The sequence below is a fragment of the Dama dama genome, chromosome 5 (genome assembly GCF_033118175.1).
Source record: "Dama dama isolate Ldn47 chromosome 5, ASM3311817v1, whole genome shotgun sequence".
Classification (NCBI taxonomy): Eukaryota; Metazoa; Chordata; class Mammalia; order Artiodactyla; family Cervidae; genus Dama; species Dama dama.
In genome coordinates this window covers 2,722,641-2,739,379 of record NC_083685.1, presented here as the reverse complement: position 1 = coordinate 2,739,379, position 16,739 = coordinate 2,722,641, and the positions used below count along the sequence as shown (strand labels likewise).

Below are 16,739 nucleotides of genomic sequence, written 5' to 3'. Positions count from 1 at the left end.
CCGTGGCCTGGACTCCTCTCCTGCTAGAGCTCCTCTCTCTCTGCACAGCTAGTGACGGGCCCCGCGCACCAGGGCTCGGTCCCCGGCCTGCATCAGCCCCCGGGGCGCAGACTCCGGGAACCTTTCCTGCAGCTCCTGCCCCGTCTCCCCGTGTCTGTGTCTGCAGGCTCCGTCTCCCAGCCTGGGCTGACTCAGCCCGCCTCCCTCTGCGCGTTTCCGGGAGCATCAGCAGACTCTCCTGCACCCTGAGCAGCGGCTACAGTGCTGGTGGTTTCTCCATACGTTGGTTCCAGAAGCCAGGGAGCACCCGTGATACCTCCTGAATTTCTACTCAGACTGCAGTAAGCACCAGGGCTCCGGGGTCCCCAGACTCTTCTCTGGATGCAAAGACGCCTCAGCCAACACAGGACGCCTGCTTGTCTCTGGGCTGCAGCCCAAGGCCGAGGCCGACTATGTCTGTGCTGTGGGGCATACACACAGGCTTACACGGCGCTCCAGACCAGGGAGGAAGTGAGACGACACCTCCACTCACGCCTGCTTGAGTCTCGGATGAAGTCTAGTTCAGGGGTGACTTAAATCATCAGATGTTTGGCAAGCACCTGATTTTGCTATATCCAGCAGATTTGATAACATTGTATCTTTTACTTCAATTCACCTTTTAGATTGCTAAAATACTCTTATCCAATGCAGGTTTTGGTTTTTTTGCAAACATTGCTTGTTCAGAGATAAAAACCTTTCGATGGATACATTGAGCCCAGAAGAGGTGGTTTCAGGCCAGACCCAGTTCAGGGTCCAGGGTTCAATAAGACATGCTTCTGTGAGTGTTTCACTTGGGATTCTGAAATATAAAGGCCAACAAGCAGAAGTTAATTGTATTCTGTAGTCGAGTAATGAATCTCCAGTTTCTAAAAATAGTAACATGTAATATATAATCAATATAAAACACTTTAAAAAATTCTGAGGAATATTAAAAGTTTGTGCACTGAAAACTACAGACATGCAAGAGAATTTCATAAAATAATGAATAGATTCTCCTGGTATATCGTTCAGAACACTGACTGTCACTAAGATAACAGTCATTGAAAAATAGCACAACATTGTAAAGCAAGTGGTTCTTGTTCAGTCACTAAATCATTTATGACTCTTTGTGACCCCATGGACTCCAGCACATCAGGGTTCCCTGTCCTTCACCATCTCTTGGAGTTTGCCCAAGTTCAAGTGCATTGAGTTGGTGATGCCATCCGACCATCTCATCCTCTGTCGTCCCCTTCTCCTCCTGCCCTCAATCTTTCCCAGCATCCAAGTCTTTTCCAATGAGTCAGCTGTTCACATCAAGGGGCCAAAGTATTGCAGCCTCAGCTCTAGCATCGTCCTCCATGAGTATTCAGGGTTGATTTTCTTAAAGATTGACGGGTTTGCTCTCCTTACTGTCCAAGGGATGCTCTAGAGTCTTCTCCAGCACCACAGTGTCATTGTAAAGCAGCTATATTCCAATAAGAAAATGATGACAATCATTCCCAAATGGATCACAATTCTCCCTGCAAACACGGTCTTCACCTGCCATGAAGCACGAGGTAGGAAGTTCTAGCAAAGAAATGGAAACTGTCAGAAAAGAAATAGAGGAAAAAACAGCCCTGGAACCATTCTCCTCTAGTCCCAGTAGACCTGATATGTCTGAGGAAGGGAAGGCACATGAAGGGGTGCTTGAACTCCAGGAACACATGTTCTGTTCTGGGAAATACCAGGGAGGTGGAGAGATCAGCTTTAGTCTTGTTCGTGGCCCAGAACAGGTGAGGTGAGGGTGCTGGGCAGAGTGTGGGTATAGTGGTTGGGTGGGGGGGCTGCTGGGTTCCTGAGCTTCACCTGCAGTGGGCACCTGGGGTCACCTCTCCACCAGGAACACCTTTGTGACCCGCAACCGGTTGGTGAGAATTATGACCTGGCCTCTAAACAGAGGGGGATGCCAGTGTGATTTTAGGGCTCCAGGCAGTATTTCCAAAGCTTAAAATGGAAGCTACACCTATGAACTCTGAATAGAAAATCCGAATACCACCCCCACCCCACCAACCACACACATAATCATAGATTTTCTCCAAAGCAGTGTTGGCCAGCCCAGAAAGAGAGTGAAGTTGCCCTGCAACATATGGGGTGCTGACACCCTGGTCTAGTGGGGTTACATGGGGTCATGCATGCACCTGGTGAGGGAGAGTATTTCCCAGACATCCACTTCCTTGGAAGTATGGCAAATCAATGATAGAAGTTAAGAAATATACATGAAAATATTTTGAAATGAACACTACATATGAGTCATGCTGATAATTAAGGAGAATGAATACTAAAGTGTTCAATTTCACAACTATTAAAAATAGCATAAAAATTTTAAATTATATAAATTTAAAAGTAGTTCACAGTGTTATTCTGGTTCCAGTAGTTTTAAAAAAAGGCATAAACTTTGACCATATTTACATGACAACAAGAAACTGTCAGCAAGAAATATAAAAGAAAATTTGAACAAGAGTGAAATATTTTCTTCCAGGGAATCACTGAGTAACCAGGTTGTGCAAGCCGTTTATTATTTGTAGTGTCGCTTCCTTATACTTGTTTTCTCTTGAGAAGTTGGAGGGAGTATAAGCAGAGGGGATGGGGCAGAGCCCTTAGATGTCAGAAGGAAGGATGCTGGTTCCTGACATGCCCCAAGGGTCACTGCCGGCTGAGTCAGGCTCTGCAGCAGTGACGTGCCACCTGTCCCCTCCCCGCTGAGCACAGAGTCCTGAGCACAGTCTGCGCTGCGTCAGCCGGGCCCATTGTCCAGTTCAGTGCTCAGGTCCTCCAGTCCTGGAAAGAGCAGCAGAGCTGGCGGTGTGAGGTGTCCGGGAACCAACAGGTCCCAGCCAGAGACCCCAGACATGATGCCTGCTTGTCCCCAACCCTCAGGATCTGCGATTGGTCCTTTGGCTCCAGACGCGGTCACTCAGGTTCCTTGACGACTGGGGGCTCCCATCCTCGGATGAAAGAGAAGGAGGATGGGGGTGATCATGATCCAGGCACCTGGACACAGGTGGTGTCCCCTAAGTTACCTACTCTTCTGCATCCTGGGTGCTGGGAGCAGAGTTAGCCTCACTCAGGAAGGCAGCTTCTGATTCCCAAGACAATCCAGTGAACACGTGGCAAAAGTTTTACTTAAGTTATTTAGGAAAGAGGAGACCAGGAACTAATACAGTGGGACCACAGATATAAAAAGAAAATGCTTATAGTTCCCTGGGAAAGAACCTCAAAGCAATCTGCGTGTGCCTGTGTACGTGTGTAAGGCACTGCTTCATTTCTAACGAAGGAGAAAGCACCCGCGTCCTGCACAGTCAGGAGGCTGCATCCACGGGGTCATCACTGTCCTGACCTGACCCTGATTTAAAGGAATACAAGTGCCCGGCTTCCCCTCAGACCTGACCCTGAGCTGTGAGGGCGCCGTGTACAGACTCACCCTGAGGGTCTGAGGGGAGCACACAGACGGCCCTGAGGCCACAGGGGACACAGAACGGAAGCCCGGCCAGAAGGCAAGAATGGGACAGAGCACAGAGCAGGGCCCGGGTCTGCCCCGAGGGCTCTGGTCACCAGGTCGCAGGATGTGTGTCTGGGCCTGGACACCAGGGGGCGCGCGGGGGCCGATCCTGGGGGTGGTTGGGGGATGGGCGCTGGGACCCTGGCGCTGCCTGGTGGCCTCTGCTGCTGGCTCCCAGTGTGACCTCCCACCCCGGACCCCCAAAGCCCCGCCCCAGTGAACCCACTGGCCACCCTCAGGCACAGGGGCCTGACCCAGGGCCCAGGGAGGGTCAGAAAATTGTTTGGGGAAGGGGGGTCATTTGCATGAAAGGACCCTCCCCTCTCAGAGTATGAAGAGGGGAAGGAACTCTGTGGGGATGCTCTGCTCAGCTGTGGGGCCACAGAAGGCAGGACGCCCGGACCATGTCCACCATGGCCTGGTGCCCTCTGCTCCTCACCCTGGTCGCTCTCTGCACAGGTGACTGGATGGAGGGACAGGGGAAGGGCCCTGAGAAGACGCATGTCCCTTCTCCCTCCTCTCCTTCCTGAAGCCCACAGTCACCATCTCTCTCTCTCCCCCTTCCAGGTTCCCGAGCCCAGACTGTGCTGACTCAGCAGCCCTCCGTGTCCGGGACTTTGGGACAGAGGGTCCCCATCTCTTATACTGGAAACAGGAGCAACACTGGGGGTAATTATGTCAGCTGGAACCAACAGCTCCCAGGATCGTCCCCCACACCTCTGATCTATGAAAACAGCAAACGACCCTCAGGGTCCCACATTGATTCTCTGTCTCCAGCTCTGGCAAGGCGGCCTCTCTGACCACTTCAGTTCAGGCTGAGGACGACACTGATTATCACTGTTTCTCATGGGCTGACGGCTTGAAAGTTTCCTCAGTGCTTCAGGCCAGAGTGGAAAGAGACAAAATTCTGCTTCCCCCACAGCCATGGGGCTCCCAGGGCAAGGTGTTTGCCCCTCCCTTCCTGGAGTCCCTGAGGCCACGGAACCCGGGGGACTGAGCATCCCCTGACTCAGCACAGCTGCCCCCTCAGCTCGACTCCCCTCCCCAGGGCAGCATCTCACAAGGGGTGGTCACACACCCCCTGGATGAAGGAGCTGCTGACAGCAGTTGTCCCCGGTTCCCAGGTCGGAGTCAGCAGCAACGAGCAGGGGGGTCAGTGCTGCCCTGGCTGGGTCAGTGGGCGGTGAACACATATTCCTGACTGCCGGGGTCCAGCCTCGGCAGGATCCAGGGGTACCCTCAGTCTGGACGGCTTCAGTGAGAGAGAGAGAGAAAGAAAGAGAGAGAGAGAGAGACAGAAAGAGATAGAGAGCAGCCTGGGGGTGTGCCACAGAGTAAGGCATTGCTTTATTTTTTACCGTAGCTTTTATACCTTAAGTTAGTACATTTCTGAGGGGAAGATAGTTTAACATTACATCAGCTTGTCCTTCATGAAACCAGGGTGTTTTCTGCATACTTCTTTGTTCATGAGGGTCTTGTACATTATAATCTGGCCTTGAGGCCTATTAACATTTTATGCAAGTCAGGTGAATGTAAACCTATTTTCTGTTTCTGTGGTGATTTTAACAGAAAAGTTACAGTCTCATAGGGCAACAGTACAGCATGTCACAACATAGTAGAAGTATAACCTTGTTAACATAAAAGTCAATGCTTTTGCAGAAGTTGTCAGTTGAATTTATCTAAGAGGTTTACTCCACACAGACTCTGTGGCTTCAGTGAGGCAGCTTCTGCCTAGCACTCCTGGCTGACAATTAACAACCGTCTCATTGGTACCACACTAGGGCTAAGCTCTTATTTTTCTAGATCTATAACTATATTAACAATGGTTTCCATAACACAACCTTAGCACATTAAGTGCAAAAACATAGCAAGGAAATGTTAACCCAATAACCACTTTTAGAATAATTTTTCTTGTGTGTTCTAATAGGGCTTCCTCACTCCCCAAAGGGCTCTATGTCCATTAGGGTCTTTATATGATCAAGTTCTTTATGCTGTTTTATGATTAGGGTATTATAAGCAGTCATGCATATTAGTACCAAGGGCAGAAACGCATTTGCCAAACAAACTAGAATGCCAGCAAAGGAGTTTAAATTAAAACACTCCTTTCACCCTGGATAGTCTCATGAAATACCACCACCCGGACTACTTATTGATTAAAGTTCTAAATGGATTCTTATTTGGAAAGAGATTGGGGAAGGCCTTCTGCCTATGTCACAGAAATTAGGGAGTAGTCTATTGAAGCAAGCATCAGAAAGACAGATATCATCTTTAAGGTGAGCGGCGGGGGCAGCTTTTCGGAATCCCTGAAAACCTGATTCACCTTGCCTGTCAGGTTTTCTCCTCATGACCTTGTCATGGGTAGGATCTCGTGAGCTGGCTCCTGGCACCTGACATTCCGCCACAGAAGGATCTCCTGTTAAAGGAAAAGGAAATGGAATTCAGAGTTTCTTCAAGTAATTTCCACATAGTCCAGGATCCAGTAAAAATTGTCACTTCGATCAAGAACCAGGAAACTAAATATTGAAGGGAAGTGAGACTGCATAGACATCAATGCTGCGATGCATCAGATGATGAAATCAGATGACAGATATTTTTAAGGATAAAGCATCAAATCTATCTGGTGAGCAAATACAAACATTCTTCGGTCCAAAGGAAAAGGACATAAATGGAAGGGGGAAAAAAAAAAAGCCATGAGAACAAGGTAGTCAGAATAACCTGAAAATCCAATGGGTGAAAATACAAAAGTTCTCTGTATACTATCAAAGACATATAATATTTATTATTTAATTCATTTATTTGTTCATTGGTAAGGTATTTGGTGACTGGAAAAAAGGCAGCCCCACCTTCCTCACAAGGCTTCCCAGGTGTCACAAGGGGTAAAGAACCCGCCTACCAATGCAAAAGACATAAGAGATGTGGGTTCTATCCCTGGGTTGGGGAGATCCTCTGGAGCAAGGAACGGTAACCCACTTCAGTGTTCTTGCCTGGAGAATCCCATGGACAGACGAGCCTGGTGGGTTCCAGTCCATGGGGTCCCAAGAGTCAGACAGGATTGAGAACCAAGCAACTGAGCAGCACCTTGCTCACACTTTCAACACCATGAAGGTTCCAGAGTTCGTCACCAGGGGGCGCTGTGTATCAGCTCAGAACTGGCAACACCTCAACACAGCCACGTGGTCCCCTGACCTGGCCCTGCACCGGGCTCAGTGGCCCGAGTTGGACGTGACAGCAGGTGCTTCCTCTCAGGGGACAAACTCAGAGCCGCGGCCCCCAGGCCTCCTCCTGGGAGTGAGGCTGCACATGGAGCCGAGCACCCAGAATTGGAGGGTGAAGGGGTGAGGTGGTCATCAGCCCCCACCCTCTTCTCAGAAACAGAGGAGGGGAGGAGCCCCCGGAGCCCACCCCCGTGCACCCCTCCAGCTCTCCTCAGCCTGCTCCTGCTCCTCCTCATCTCTTTGCTAAGGGTTTCCCCTCCCGCTCCCCTCATTCATGACTTTCCTCCAGATCCTGGGCCGCTCTCTTTCTACAGACCTACAGTGTTGACCTCCATGGTGATGACCCAGTTCACTCTATCAGAAGATCATGGACATGTTTCCAAATCTTCCTGAACTTTACACTCACTTCCTCGGCCCCTCCTTGAACCTCTATAACTTCTTCCCGAGAAGCCTCAGGGCTCTGGCTCTCAGGTGTGACCCCAGCTTTCCCCTCCATGCTCCTCCCCAGGTTCCCCTTGTGTCCCAGGGGATTTTGAATCCCTCGTGTGGCTGATTTATCCCCTGGAACCTCACACTCTGTCCTGTGTGCCATCGAGTGAGGAATCAGGTGGGGAGAGAAACCCTGGTGCTGACCTGGGAAATGATTCCTGGCTCAGGAGTGCCTGTGCTCAGCTGCTGTGGGATTGATTTTATGCACAGTGAGCAGAGAAGCTGTTGGGGCCCTTGGCTGGGAAAGCAGACGCTCTCCTGGGCCTCTGTCCCCGGGGCATCACTGCTGTTCCTACTGGACCATGTCTAAGTCAGCTTTGCTCCCTATGGTCACGTCCGTCTGTCCTGAGAACAACGACCTGCCATGTCATGTCGTGTCCCTCTTCTCAGATCTGAGACCCACCGATGGCTCTGATAACTCAGTCTGCCCTGTTTTCACAGATAGAACGTCCTGCTGCGACGTAAAAGTCCTTCCATGGAGATGCCATACATGTCAGGAAGTCTTTACAATTATCTTGTTTAAAGAACACAGGCTACAAGGAAAATAATGTTTTAGAAATAGTACTATGGCAATGCAAAATTAAAAGAGAGCCAGAGTTGGACACAACTTAGTGATTTAACAACAATATCTTCAGTTAAATTTAGGCATCTATTTTAAGTGATGACCTTAGGCTTTTACTAATCCATGAACACACTTTGGTTCATTTAAAATCTCAAAGTCACACATCCACTGTGTAACACTCACATGCACTACAAGGTAAGGTACAGTTGGCTGTTGTTTCCCATCCAGACACAGCCTGAAGGGTGTAATTTCAAAACCACTTTGGGGAAAGTTGCCTCTTAAGAGCTCTGATCCCCAGGTCAGGATGTGTGTTTGTGCCAGGACACCAGGGGGCGATCAGAGGCCTTTCCTGAGTGTCTGGACCTGTGAGAGCAGAGACCAGTCCCCTGGTACTTCCTGGTGCTTTCTGCTCAGGGTTCCCGCTGTGACCTCCCACCCCCAAGCCACACGCAACCCCACGTCTGACCACAACTGGCCTCCCCCAGGCACAGGAAGCTGACCCAGGTCCCAGAGGTCATCAGAGCATTGTGGGAGTTGGGGGGGAGGACGGTCATTTGCATGAAAGGCCCCTCCCCCTCTCAGAGTATGAAGAGGGGAAGGAGCGGTGTGGGGACGCTCTGCTCAGCTGTGGGGCCACAGAAGGCAGGACGCCCTGACCATGTCCACCATGGCCTGGTGCCCTCTTCTCCTCACCCTGGTCGCTCTCTGCACAGGTGACTGGAAGGGGGGACAGGGGAAGGGTCTTGGGAAGACTCACAGGCCCCGCTCCCTGCTCTCGTGATGGACCCCCGAGTCACCATCTCTGTCTCTCTCCCTTCCAGGATCCTGGGCCCAGACTGTACTGACTCAGCCGTCCTCCGTGTCTGGGTCCCCGGGTCAGAGGGTCAGCATCACCTGCTCTGGAAGCAGCAGCAACGTTGGTCGTGGTAATAATTATGTGGGCTGGTACCAACAGCTCCCAGGATCGGCCCCCAGACAGCTCATCTATAGTGCAACCAGTCGAGCCTCGGGGGTCCCCGACCGATTCTCCGGCTCCAGGTCTGGGAACACAGCCACCCTGACCATCAGTTCGCTCCAGGCTGAGGACGAGGGGGATTATTACTGCGGATCTTATGACAGTAGTAGTTATAATGGCACAGTGCTCCAGGCCAGGGGGGAAGTGAGACAAAAACCTGCTCTCCCCCAGGTCATGGGCTTCCCGGGGCTGAACCATCCTCTGCCAAAGTAGCAAAATGTTTGGTTTGTTTGGTCTAAAAGTGGGATCTGAGCCCCAGGCCGGGAACTTGCTCCAGGAAATCTGTTCAGATCTCCTTCATTTGGCAGCTCCCCCACCCCACTCCCCGCCCAGGGCTTTTCCTTGGAAACCACATACTATCTGATTTTCTCCAACTGAGCAGAAATCCCTAGATCCCAGGGGCAGATGCCCTCGGGACAGAGTTCCGGACAAGTCAGGTCAGAACCAGAGAAATGGAGTCCAGCGGTGCCTGAGTCAGGACACATCTGAGTGTCCAGTTTACGTCCTGGTCCCAAAGACTCTCCTCCTGTCTGATGCTAGTAGTGGACGCTCAGGAGTCCCTGTTCGGTTCCTTGGTCTCAAGGCTGGAGTTCAGGCTCCTTGGCCATCACTGGGCTCAACTGAGGCCCAAGCTGCTGCTACCTCTCCTGGGACAGCCTCTCAGGCTCACAGGTGACTTCAGACCACTGGGGAGGGGGCTGCCCACCCTGAAATCGCAGCCTCAGCGGGCACACGGGATCTGCGAGCGCCGCATGTCACCACGCCGGTGTCATGCTCCTGTCACTGCCCTTTCACACGCACGTGCAGGGTCTGCACAGCAGGCAGGCTGGGCTGTGGGCCCAAAGTTCACTGAGGTGCACAGTTTACAGTATGTGGGATTATTCCTTCCAATCCTCCCTTTTCCTTTAAGCCTTAAATCTTCCTTATCTTCAAATTCCATGCCCACGAAATTACATGTTTTCCATTGTACCAGAGGACTTTTGCTTAATAGGTTCCAGATCAAGCAGTGCGGATCTTTGGCTGATGGAATCGGACCTCAGACACAGATAGTGAGAAAGGAACACAATTATCAGCATGTTGTTTGCAGCAGACACTGTAGCAGCAGCTCTGAAATGGACTTCAAATCCTGTTTCTTTTCACACGCTGAGAACGAGTATGTTGTGGCTGTACATCACAACTTACTGAACAAGCTTTCACCCTAAAGCCCCTTAGCTGTTCTTCCTAGTCCTTCTGCTCCACGTAAGACCATTTAGGGGAAAAAGAATTTAGAACACTTCATGATGTTCACACCAACAGTATCATTTTAAGTTCTGATCATGAGTCATGTGTTTTTCTATTATTTTCATCTAATATTTTGAAAGAATCTCAATATAATTTTCTTCTAAAAAGTGCAGATGTATTGAAGCTACCCCAGTTTGTTGGTGGTTCCGAGAGCCCAGGATAGCTAAGCCCCTACACCTGGTGATGGTGTGGGTGTCAACCACGTAGCCCTGATGCCCTGGGCGGTTGTGACCAGCAGTGGTTTCACAGCCTGTGTGTGGGGAGACCCTGTCCCCCTACAGATCACATGTGACTCTTTGGTTCCTTGTTGAGTTTCCTGCTGGAGGAAGAGCCACCCACGGATCCTCACAAGAAGCAGGAAGTGATTCCACGGGAAGGGAGGAGAGGTTCACAGTCACGGGGGAGTATGGTGTTGGGGTGAACAGGATCGCTGGGGCAGGAAGGGGAGCACATCCGTTATATTCAGCCTCACATCTGCAGGGAAGGATTCAGGTTTGAGAAACGAAGGACGTGGGGGCTGATTAGGGGAAGGTTGTCACCCCATCACTCAGGGTCTCCTCCCGGTACTGTCCCAGATATGTGAGAGGTCCAGCATCTGCCTCCTTCAAGAACCGCCCCGCCAACGGGACATCAAGTGACTTGGGCAGAGAGAGGCAGGAAATGATTTGCATGAGGGTCCTCCTCCTCCTGATGGGATGGGAGGCAGGAAAAGACCCAGGACCCCACCTCCAGTCCAGGAGGCTGAGGAGGCCATGTCCTGGGAGGGTCCCCACCATGGCCTGGATGATGCTTCTGCTCGGGCTCCTCACTTACTGCTCAGGTCAGGGGCCGGGACTCTGCATCCTTGGGGCACTCCCAAGCAGGGTCTTAGAGCCCTTGTCTCCAAACAACCCCTGTCTCTCTCTTGTTGCTCTTAGGGGCGGATGCTCAGACTGTGGTCCAGGAGCCAGCACTGTCAGTGTCTCCAGGAGGGACGGTCACCATGACCTGTGGACTGAGCTCTGGGTCAGTCACCACCAGTAATGACCCCAACTGGCAAGAGCAGAACCCAGGCCAGGCTTCCCGACTGCTCATCTACAGCACAAACAGCCACCCGTCTGGGGTCCCTGCTCGCTACTCTGGCTCCATCTCTGGGAACAAAGCCGCCCTCACCACCACGAGGGCTCAGTCTGAAGACGAGATTGTTACTCTGCTGCATGTCAAGGCAGAGGGAGCAGCTATCATTCCCACTGTGGATCAGATGACGGGGAAGTGAGACAAAAACCCTGGGCCCACAGACCTTGGCTCTGAGTCTTTTTTTCAGCGAGCAGCTTCTGTGAAGGGATCTTCCAGGGAGGCTTCTCTGCACAGAGATCTCTGTGGATAGAGGGAGGACACACACAGGGCTGTGACCTGAGACAGGGCAGGCCCACACAGGAGTGGACGGAATTCAGCTGCCCCTCCCTCGACGCTGGGAGCCAGTTCCCCAGAGGAAGTGCTCCGTCTGCCCCGGAAGTGCTCCAGCACAGCCGTGTTCCCCCTCGTCTCCATCCTCTCGTCCCCCAGAGTGTGGGTCCCGGGCTGTAGGGCCATGTCCACAGCTCAGACACTGACATGGGCCCTGGCTCCGGCTCCCTCTTCATTTCCATGGTGCTGCTATCAGGACTGAATTTCCTCAAACTCATGGTCACTCCGTCTCTGAGTAACTGCCTGTGGAAGATACGGGTTTTTTTCCCTTTGGAGACCCTGCAGCAGGTGAGTCCTGAGGAGTCAGCAGAGAAAGCCCTGGCTCCATCTCTCAGGAGAGGCCAGGCTTTCTTCTCTGCCAGGTTCCCTGTCTGTGAATTTTCCAAAAACTCCTCAACCACCGAAGCATCTTTCTCAGGTCCCCAAGGCCCATTCCTGATTTCTTTTACAAATTCAGAGTGGACACTCTCTGCTGGTCCCCCAGTTGCAGACACCTGGCCTGAGCAGGGCCAGGAGCCGTTGTGGGAGATCCCACCCGCGACGAGGTCATGAGGAAAAAACGTGACACGCAAGGCTGTTCAGGACACAAGGGACCCTCCAGGTTGGCCCCGGCCTCTACCCCACCCTGTATCCTCCCCCATTTCTGCTGTTGTCTTTGTTTGCCCTGCTGCAGATTCTTGTGCTGCCTGCTGAAAGTTCTCCTGCTCCTCTTTCACTGAATAAAGACCAACTTAAAACCCTAATTAATAAATCTCCTGGACGCTGGTACCCTATGAAGGGGCCAGGGATGAAGGAAATACTTCAATTCAAACCCTTTTGCTGGCATTCTGGCTTGTTTGCTAAATGTGTGCTCTCATTGCAAAAATGCTCATGATTGTTCTAAACATCCTAAGCACAGTATGCTGACAAAAGAAACTATTAAGTATAGATCCTTCCGCGGGGTGAGAAAGGCTCCACAAATAAAATAGCCACAAATGTGCCTAATAGAAAATACTTTAGCTGGAGATTAGCTGGTGACTTCTTGCAGGTAGTTAACTTTTAGACTAAGAGCCTGTTTTGTGCTATATCTGCTATTTTTGCAATCCTTTGCATTTCTGTTCTGTAAAAATGCAATCCTATCTAGTTCCCATGGAGATGACGACTAATAGAAAGAAAATAGATTAACCACAAAAAAGACAGGGTCGGCTACTGAAGTTGCTTAACATTACACCAGGTGCAAGCCATAAAATGTCAACAGGCCTGAAGGCCAAAAGATATTATACATAGAGGTTAACCATAAAAAGGCCCTAAAACGCACAGAGCCCTTCAGGGGGTGACGAAGCCCTATTAGAGAACACAAAAATTATTATTCTAAAAGTGGTTATTAGACCAATGTTTGATTGCTGTTATTGTGCTGAGGTTGTGCAGTAGAAACTATCGTTAATATAGTTAAGGATTTAGAAAAGTAAGAGTTTCGCCCTAGTGTAAAAACAATAAGATAATTGTTAATTTTAACTAAGAGTGCTAAAACAGAGGCTGATTCACCAGAGCTGCAGGGGCTTTGTGTGCTAAACTTTTTAGATAAATTTAGCTGAGAACTTCTGCAAAAAGACTGACGTTTGTGTTTAATAGGATTGTATTTCTACTATGTTACAACCTGCTGTACCATGAGACTGCACTTTTCTGTTTTCTGCTAAGCTCAACGCCAAAAGATAATGTACAAAAAATCTATGGGAAAGACTCTCATAAACAAAAATATACAGAGAACACCTGGTTTCGTGAAGGACAAGCTGATGTAATGTTAAAGTAAGTCTGTGTGCTTATCTCCCCCCTTAGAAATGTACCACCTTAGGGTATAAAGGCTACGGGGAAAAATGAGCAACTGCCAAACTCTGCTGCACACTCCGGTCTGGTCTCTCTCTCTCTCTCTCTCTCTCTCTCTCATTCGCCAACGCCGTTCATTCTGAGGGTACCCCTGGATCCTGCTGGGGCAAGGACCCCAACAGAGCAGGGCCCGTGGCCTCGGCTCTGGTGTGGGTGCAGGAAGATGGGGCTGTGGCCTGCCTGTCCTGGGCTTCGTGGGCCTGCAGACCCTCAGATGTGGGGCTGGGCTCCATCCTTCCAGATCCTGCAGGGAAGACAGGGGACAGCTCTCTCCACTCAACATGACCCAGCTTCCAGTCCACGGAGTTGCCGACAGAGGTGTCTGCCCCAATCCTCCTTCTGTCGGATGGAAATCCGGCTCCACGGACATGGCTTCCTGTGGATTCCTCAGCTCCAGGCCCAGAGCCTGGAGACCTTACAGAGAAGCTCCCAGGTTTGGTTTGCCTGCAGATTCAGCCTCAGATGTGAAGGAGTCACAAGATGACAGGGTGAGGCAGGGGAATACTGGATGGGCACGAGGACTCAAGGTAGACTTTGAAGGAAGGTGTCCTGAGGACACCTGTGGCACAGTTTCTCTCTGACACACACACACACTCACACACACAGCCATTGAGAAATGGAACACTTCCTTTCATATCAGTAACAAAAGATGTCACAGTCTTCAGCAATTGCACCCACCATGGAAGGTGGCTGGTGAGCCTTGAGGGAACTCAGGAAAGAAAGTCTGCCATCTAGCAGCCATCATGCTGCAGCCACTCCCTAGGGTGAGGAATCTCAGAATGTAAAAATCACAGGATGCTGACTCTGGATAGCTGACGTGTATATCAAAGCAAAAGACTCTTGCATCTTCCCATACATAGAAAAGTGCTAAATTCCTTGACTTGACATGTATGGTTTTCATTAATTAAAAAAACAAACAACCTTTCTAGTTCAGACTACCTGCCATTCGTTATAAATCTTCTATATAACTTGAATTTCCACCACCCCCATCCCCTGCCTCCTCAGAGCAATCTTCTAAGGATTACTTGAGATGCTGCCTCCAGGGCTTAAGTCCTAAAAATTTCCACTGCACAAATCATGAATCTCCACTTTTAGGATTTTACTCTGATATCTTAGGAAAGAGCCTGAGACAGTAACTGATCATGCTCACAGGTCATTTACAGAGAGATGGGTCTAGATGATTGTGCAGAATTTGCACAACTGAAGTGAATATACATACATGATATGCTGAGGAAATGATGGTTTCTCCATTTACAATCCAAGACAAGGCCATTATTCTACTCAACTAGAACATTCAGCAAGAGAATGCTCATGCAGAAAGTTTTGCTCATAAAAGCAACAAATTGGATGATCTGTAAGAAAAGGTTCTAAAAATATATATGACACAATCAAGAGAAAGCTCCACATTTGGAAGATTACTCTCACACATGACTAAATAAATGTAAACATTATACCAGTCAAACTAATAGATATTCACAAACAGTCTAAAACCATCAGAATTCTGAAAGCACGGCTTGACTTTTGAACTGTTTGCAGATTTTCCATGTTTAAAATGTGTCATTGTGCATATTGCTGGAGAATTCTATCTAAAGGTTTGCCACAAACACCCCTAACTGTCCTTCAAACCGCCTTCCTGCCCTCTTGTCACTGACATCTGCATTGATGTACACCTGGGTCAGTTAGCATTTTTAGAATGCACTCTGGGGGGTGGGGGGCGGCAGGGAGGGTACTGTAACCTTCAGTGGTTACATATGCTGAGCTTTCCAAGACTTGCTTTTGGAAATGACGACATTTAAGGATCAGGCTCAGGATAAAAGAATACGTATGTGGGAAGCAGATACATCCACGGATGTGTGAAAGGAGACAGGGACCAGGTGAGCTGAGGACTACCAGGGATCCCAAAACTTTGATCCACACCGAAGCTGTGCACTGTGGCCTGCAGGGGGCGCTGTGGGACTGCCCTGGGGTCCCTGCCCAGCTGCTCGGGGAACACCCCTCACTCTGGGACCTGGGCTGGGGGCGGGGCCTGTGCTCCTGGGGGGGACTCGGCAGTGTGTCCTCTCTGACTGCAGAGACCCGTGAGTAGGGACCTGTGTAGTCTCAGCAGGTGCTTCCTCTCAGGGGCTCCCTGGGGGGAAGCCCCCTCCCTCCTGCTCAGTCTGGGCTGTGAGCTGAGCTCCAACATCAGGGCTCAGGGCAGGGCTGGGCTAGCCGTGGGTGGACCCCCATTTGCATGGCAGCCCCTACTCTGGCATGGGCTGGGGGGAAATGAAGCCCTGGGGCAGTCCAGCACACTTTGGGGACCCCACCAAGGACTCCCTGTCCTTCACCATCACTGGATGGATCTTGCTCAGACTCATGTGGATTTAGTCGGTGATGCCATCCAACCATCTCATTCTCTCTCCTCCCCTTTTCCCCCTGTCTTCAATCATTCCCACCATCAGGGTCTTTTCTAGTGAGTCATCTCTTCGCATCAGGTGGCAAAGGACTGGAGCTTCAGGTTCAGCATCAGTTCTTGCAATGAATATACAGGATTGAGATTCTTTAGGACTGACTGGAATGATCTCTTTGCAGTCCAGAGGACTCTCAAGAGTCTTCTCCAACACCACAGTTCAAAAGCATCAATTCTTTGGCACTCAGCCTTCTTGATGGTCCAACTCTCTCACATCTGTACATGACTAGTGGAAGAACCATAGCTTTTACTACATGGACCTTTGTTGTCAAACTAACATCTGTGCTTTTTAATATGCTGCCTAGGTTTGTCATAGCTTTTCTTCCAAGGAGCAAGCCTCTCCTAATTTCATGACTGGAGTCACCATCTGCAGTGATTTTGGAGCCCAAGAAAATAAAGTCACTGTTTCCATTGTTTCCCCATCTATTTGCCTTGAGGTGATGGGACTGAATGGCATGTTCTTCGTTTCTTTAATGTTAAGTTTTAAGCCAGCTTTTTCATTCTCCTCTTTCATTTTCATTAAGAGGGTCTTTAGTTCCTCTTCGCTTTCTGCCATAAGGGTGGTGTCATCTGCACATCTCAGGTTATTGATATTTCTCCTGCAATCTTGATTCCAGCTTGTGCTACATCCAGCTTGGCATTTTGCATGATGGACTCTGCACATAAGTTAAATAAGCAAGGGGACAATATACAGCCTTGACATAGTCATTTCCCAGTTTGGTACCATGTCCCATTTTGTCCATGTCCCATTCTAACTTTTGCTTCCCGACCTGCATATAGGTTTCTCAGCAGGCAGGTAAGGTTGTCTGGTATTCAAATCTCTTTCAGAATTTTCCACAGTTTGTTGTGATCCACACAGT

The 16,739-nt window shown here is 50.0% G+C and overlaps 2 gene segments (V, D, J or C); both read left to right on the top strand.

The window, feature by feature from the left end:
- Window positions 1-16,739, top strand: part of LOC133057980 (immunoglobulin lambda variable 8-61-like) — an 85,312-nt gene that overhangs the window by 48,278 nt on the left and 20,295 nt on the right.
- Window positions 8,402-9,065, top strand: LOC133056296 (immunoglobulin lambda variable 1-40-like). The segment is given in 2 exon segments: window positions 8,402-8,535; window positions 8,644-9,065. Coding segments are annotated over 2 exon segments (462 nt in total).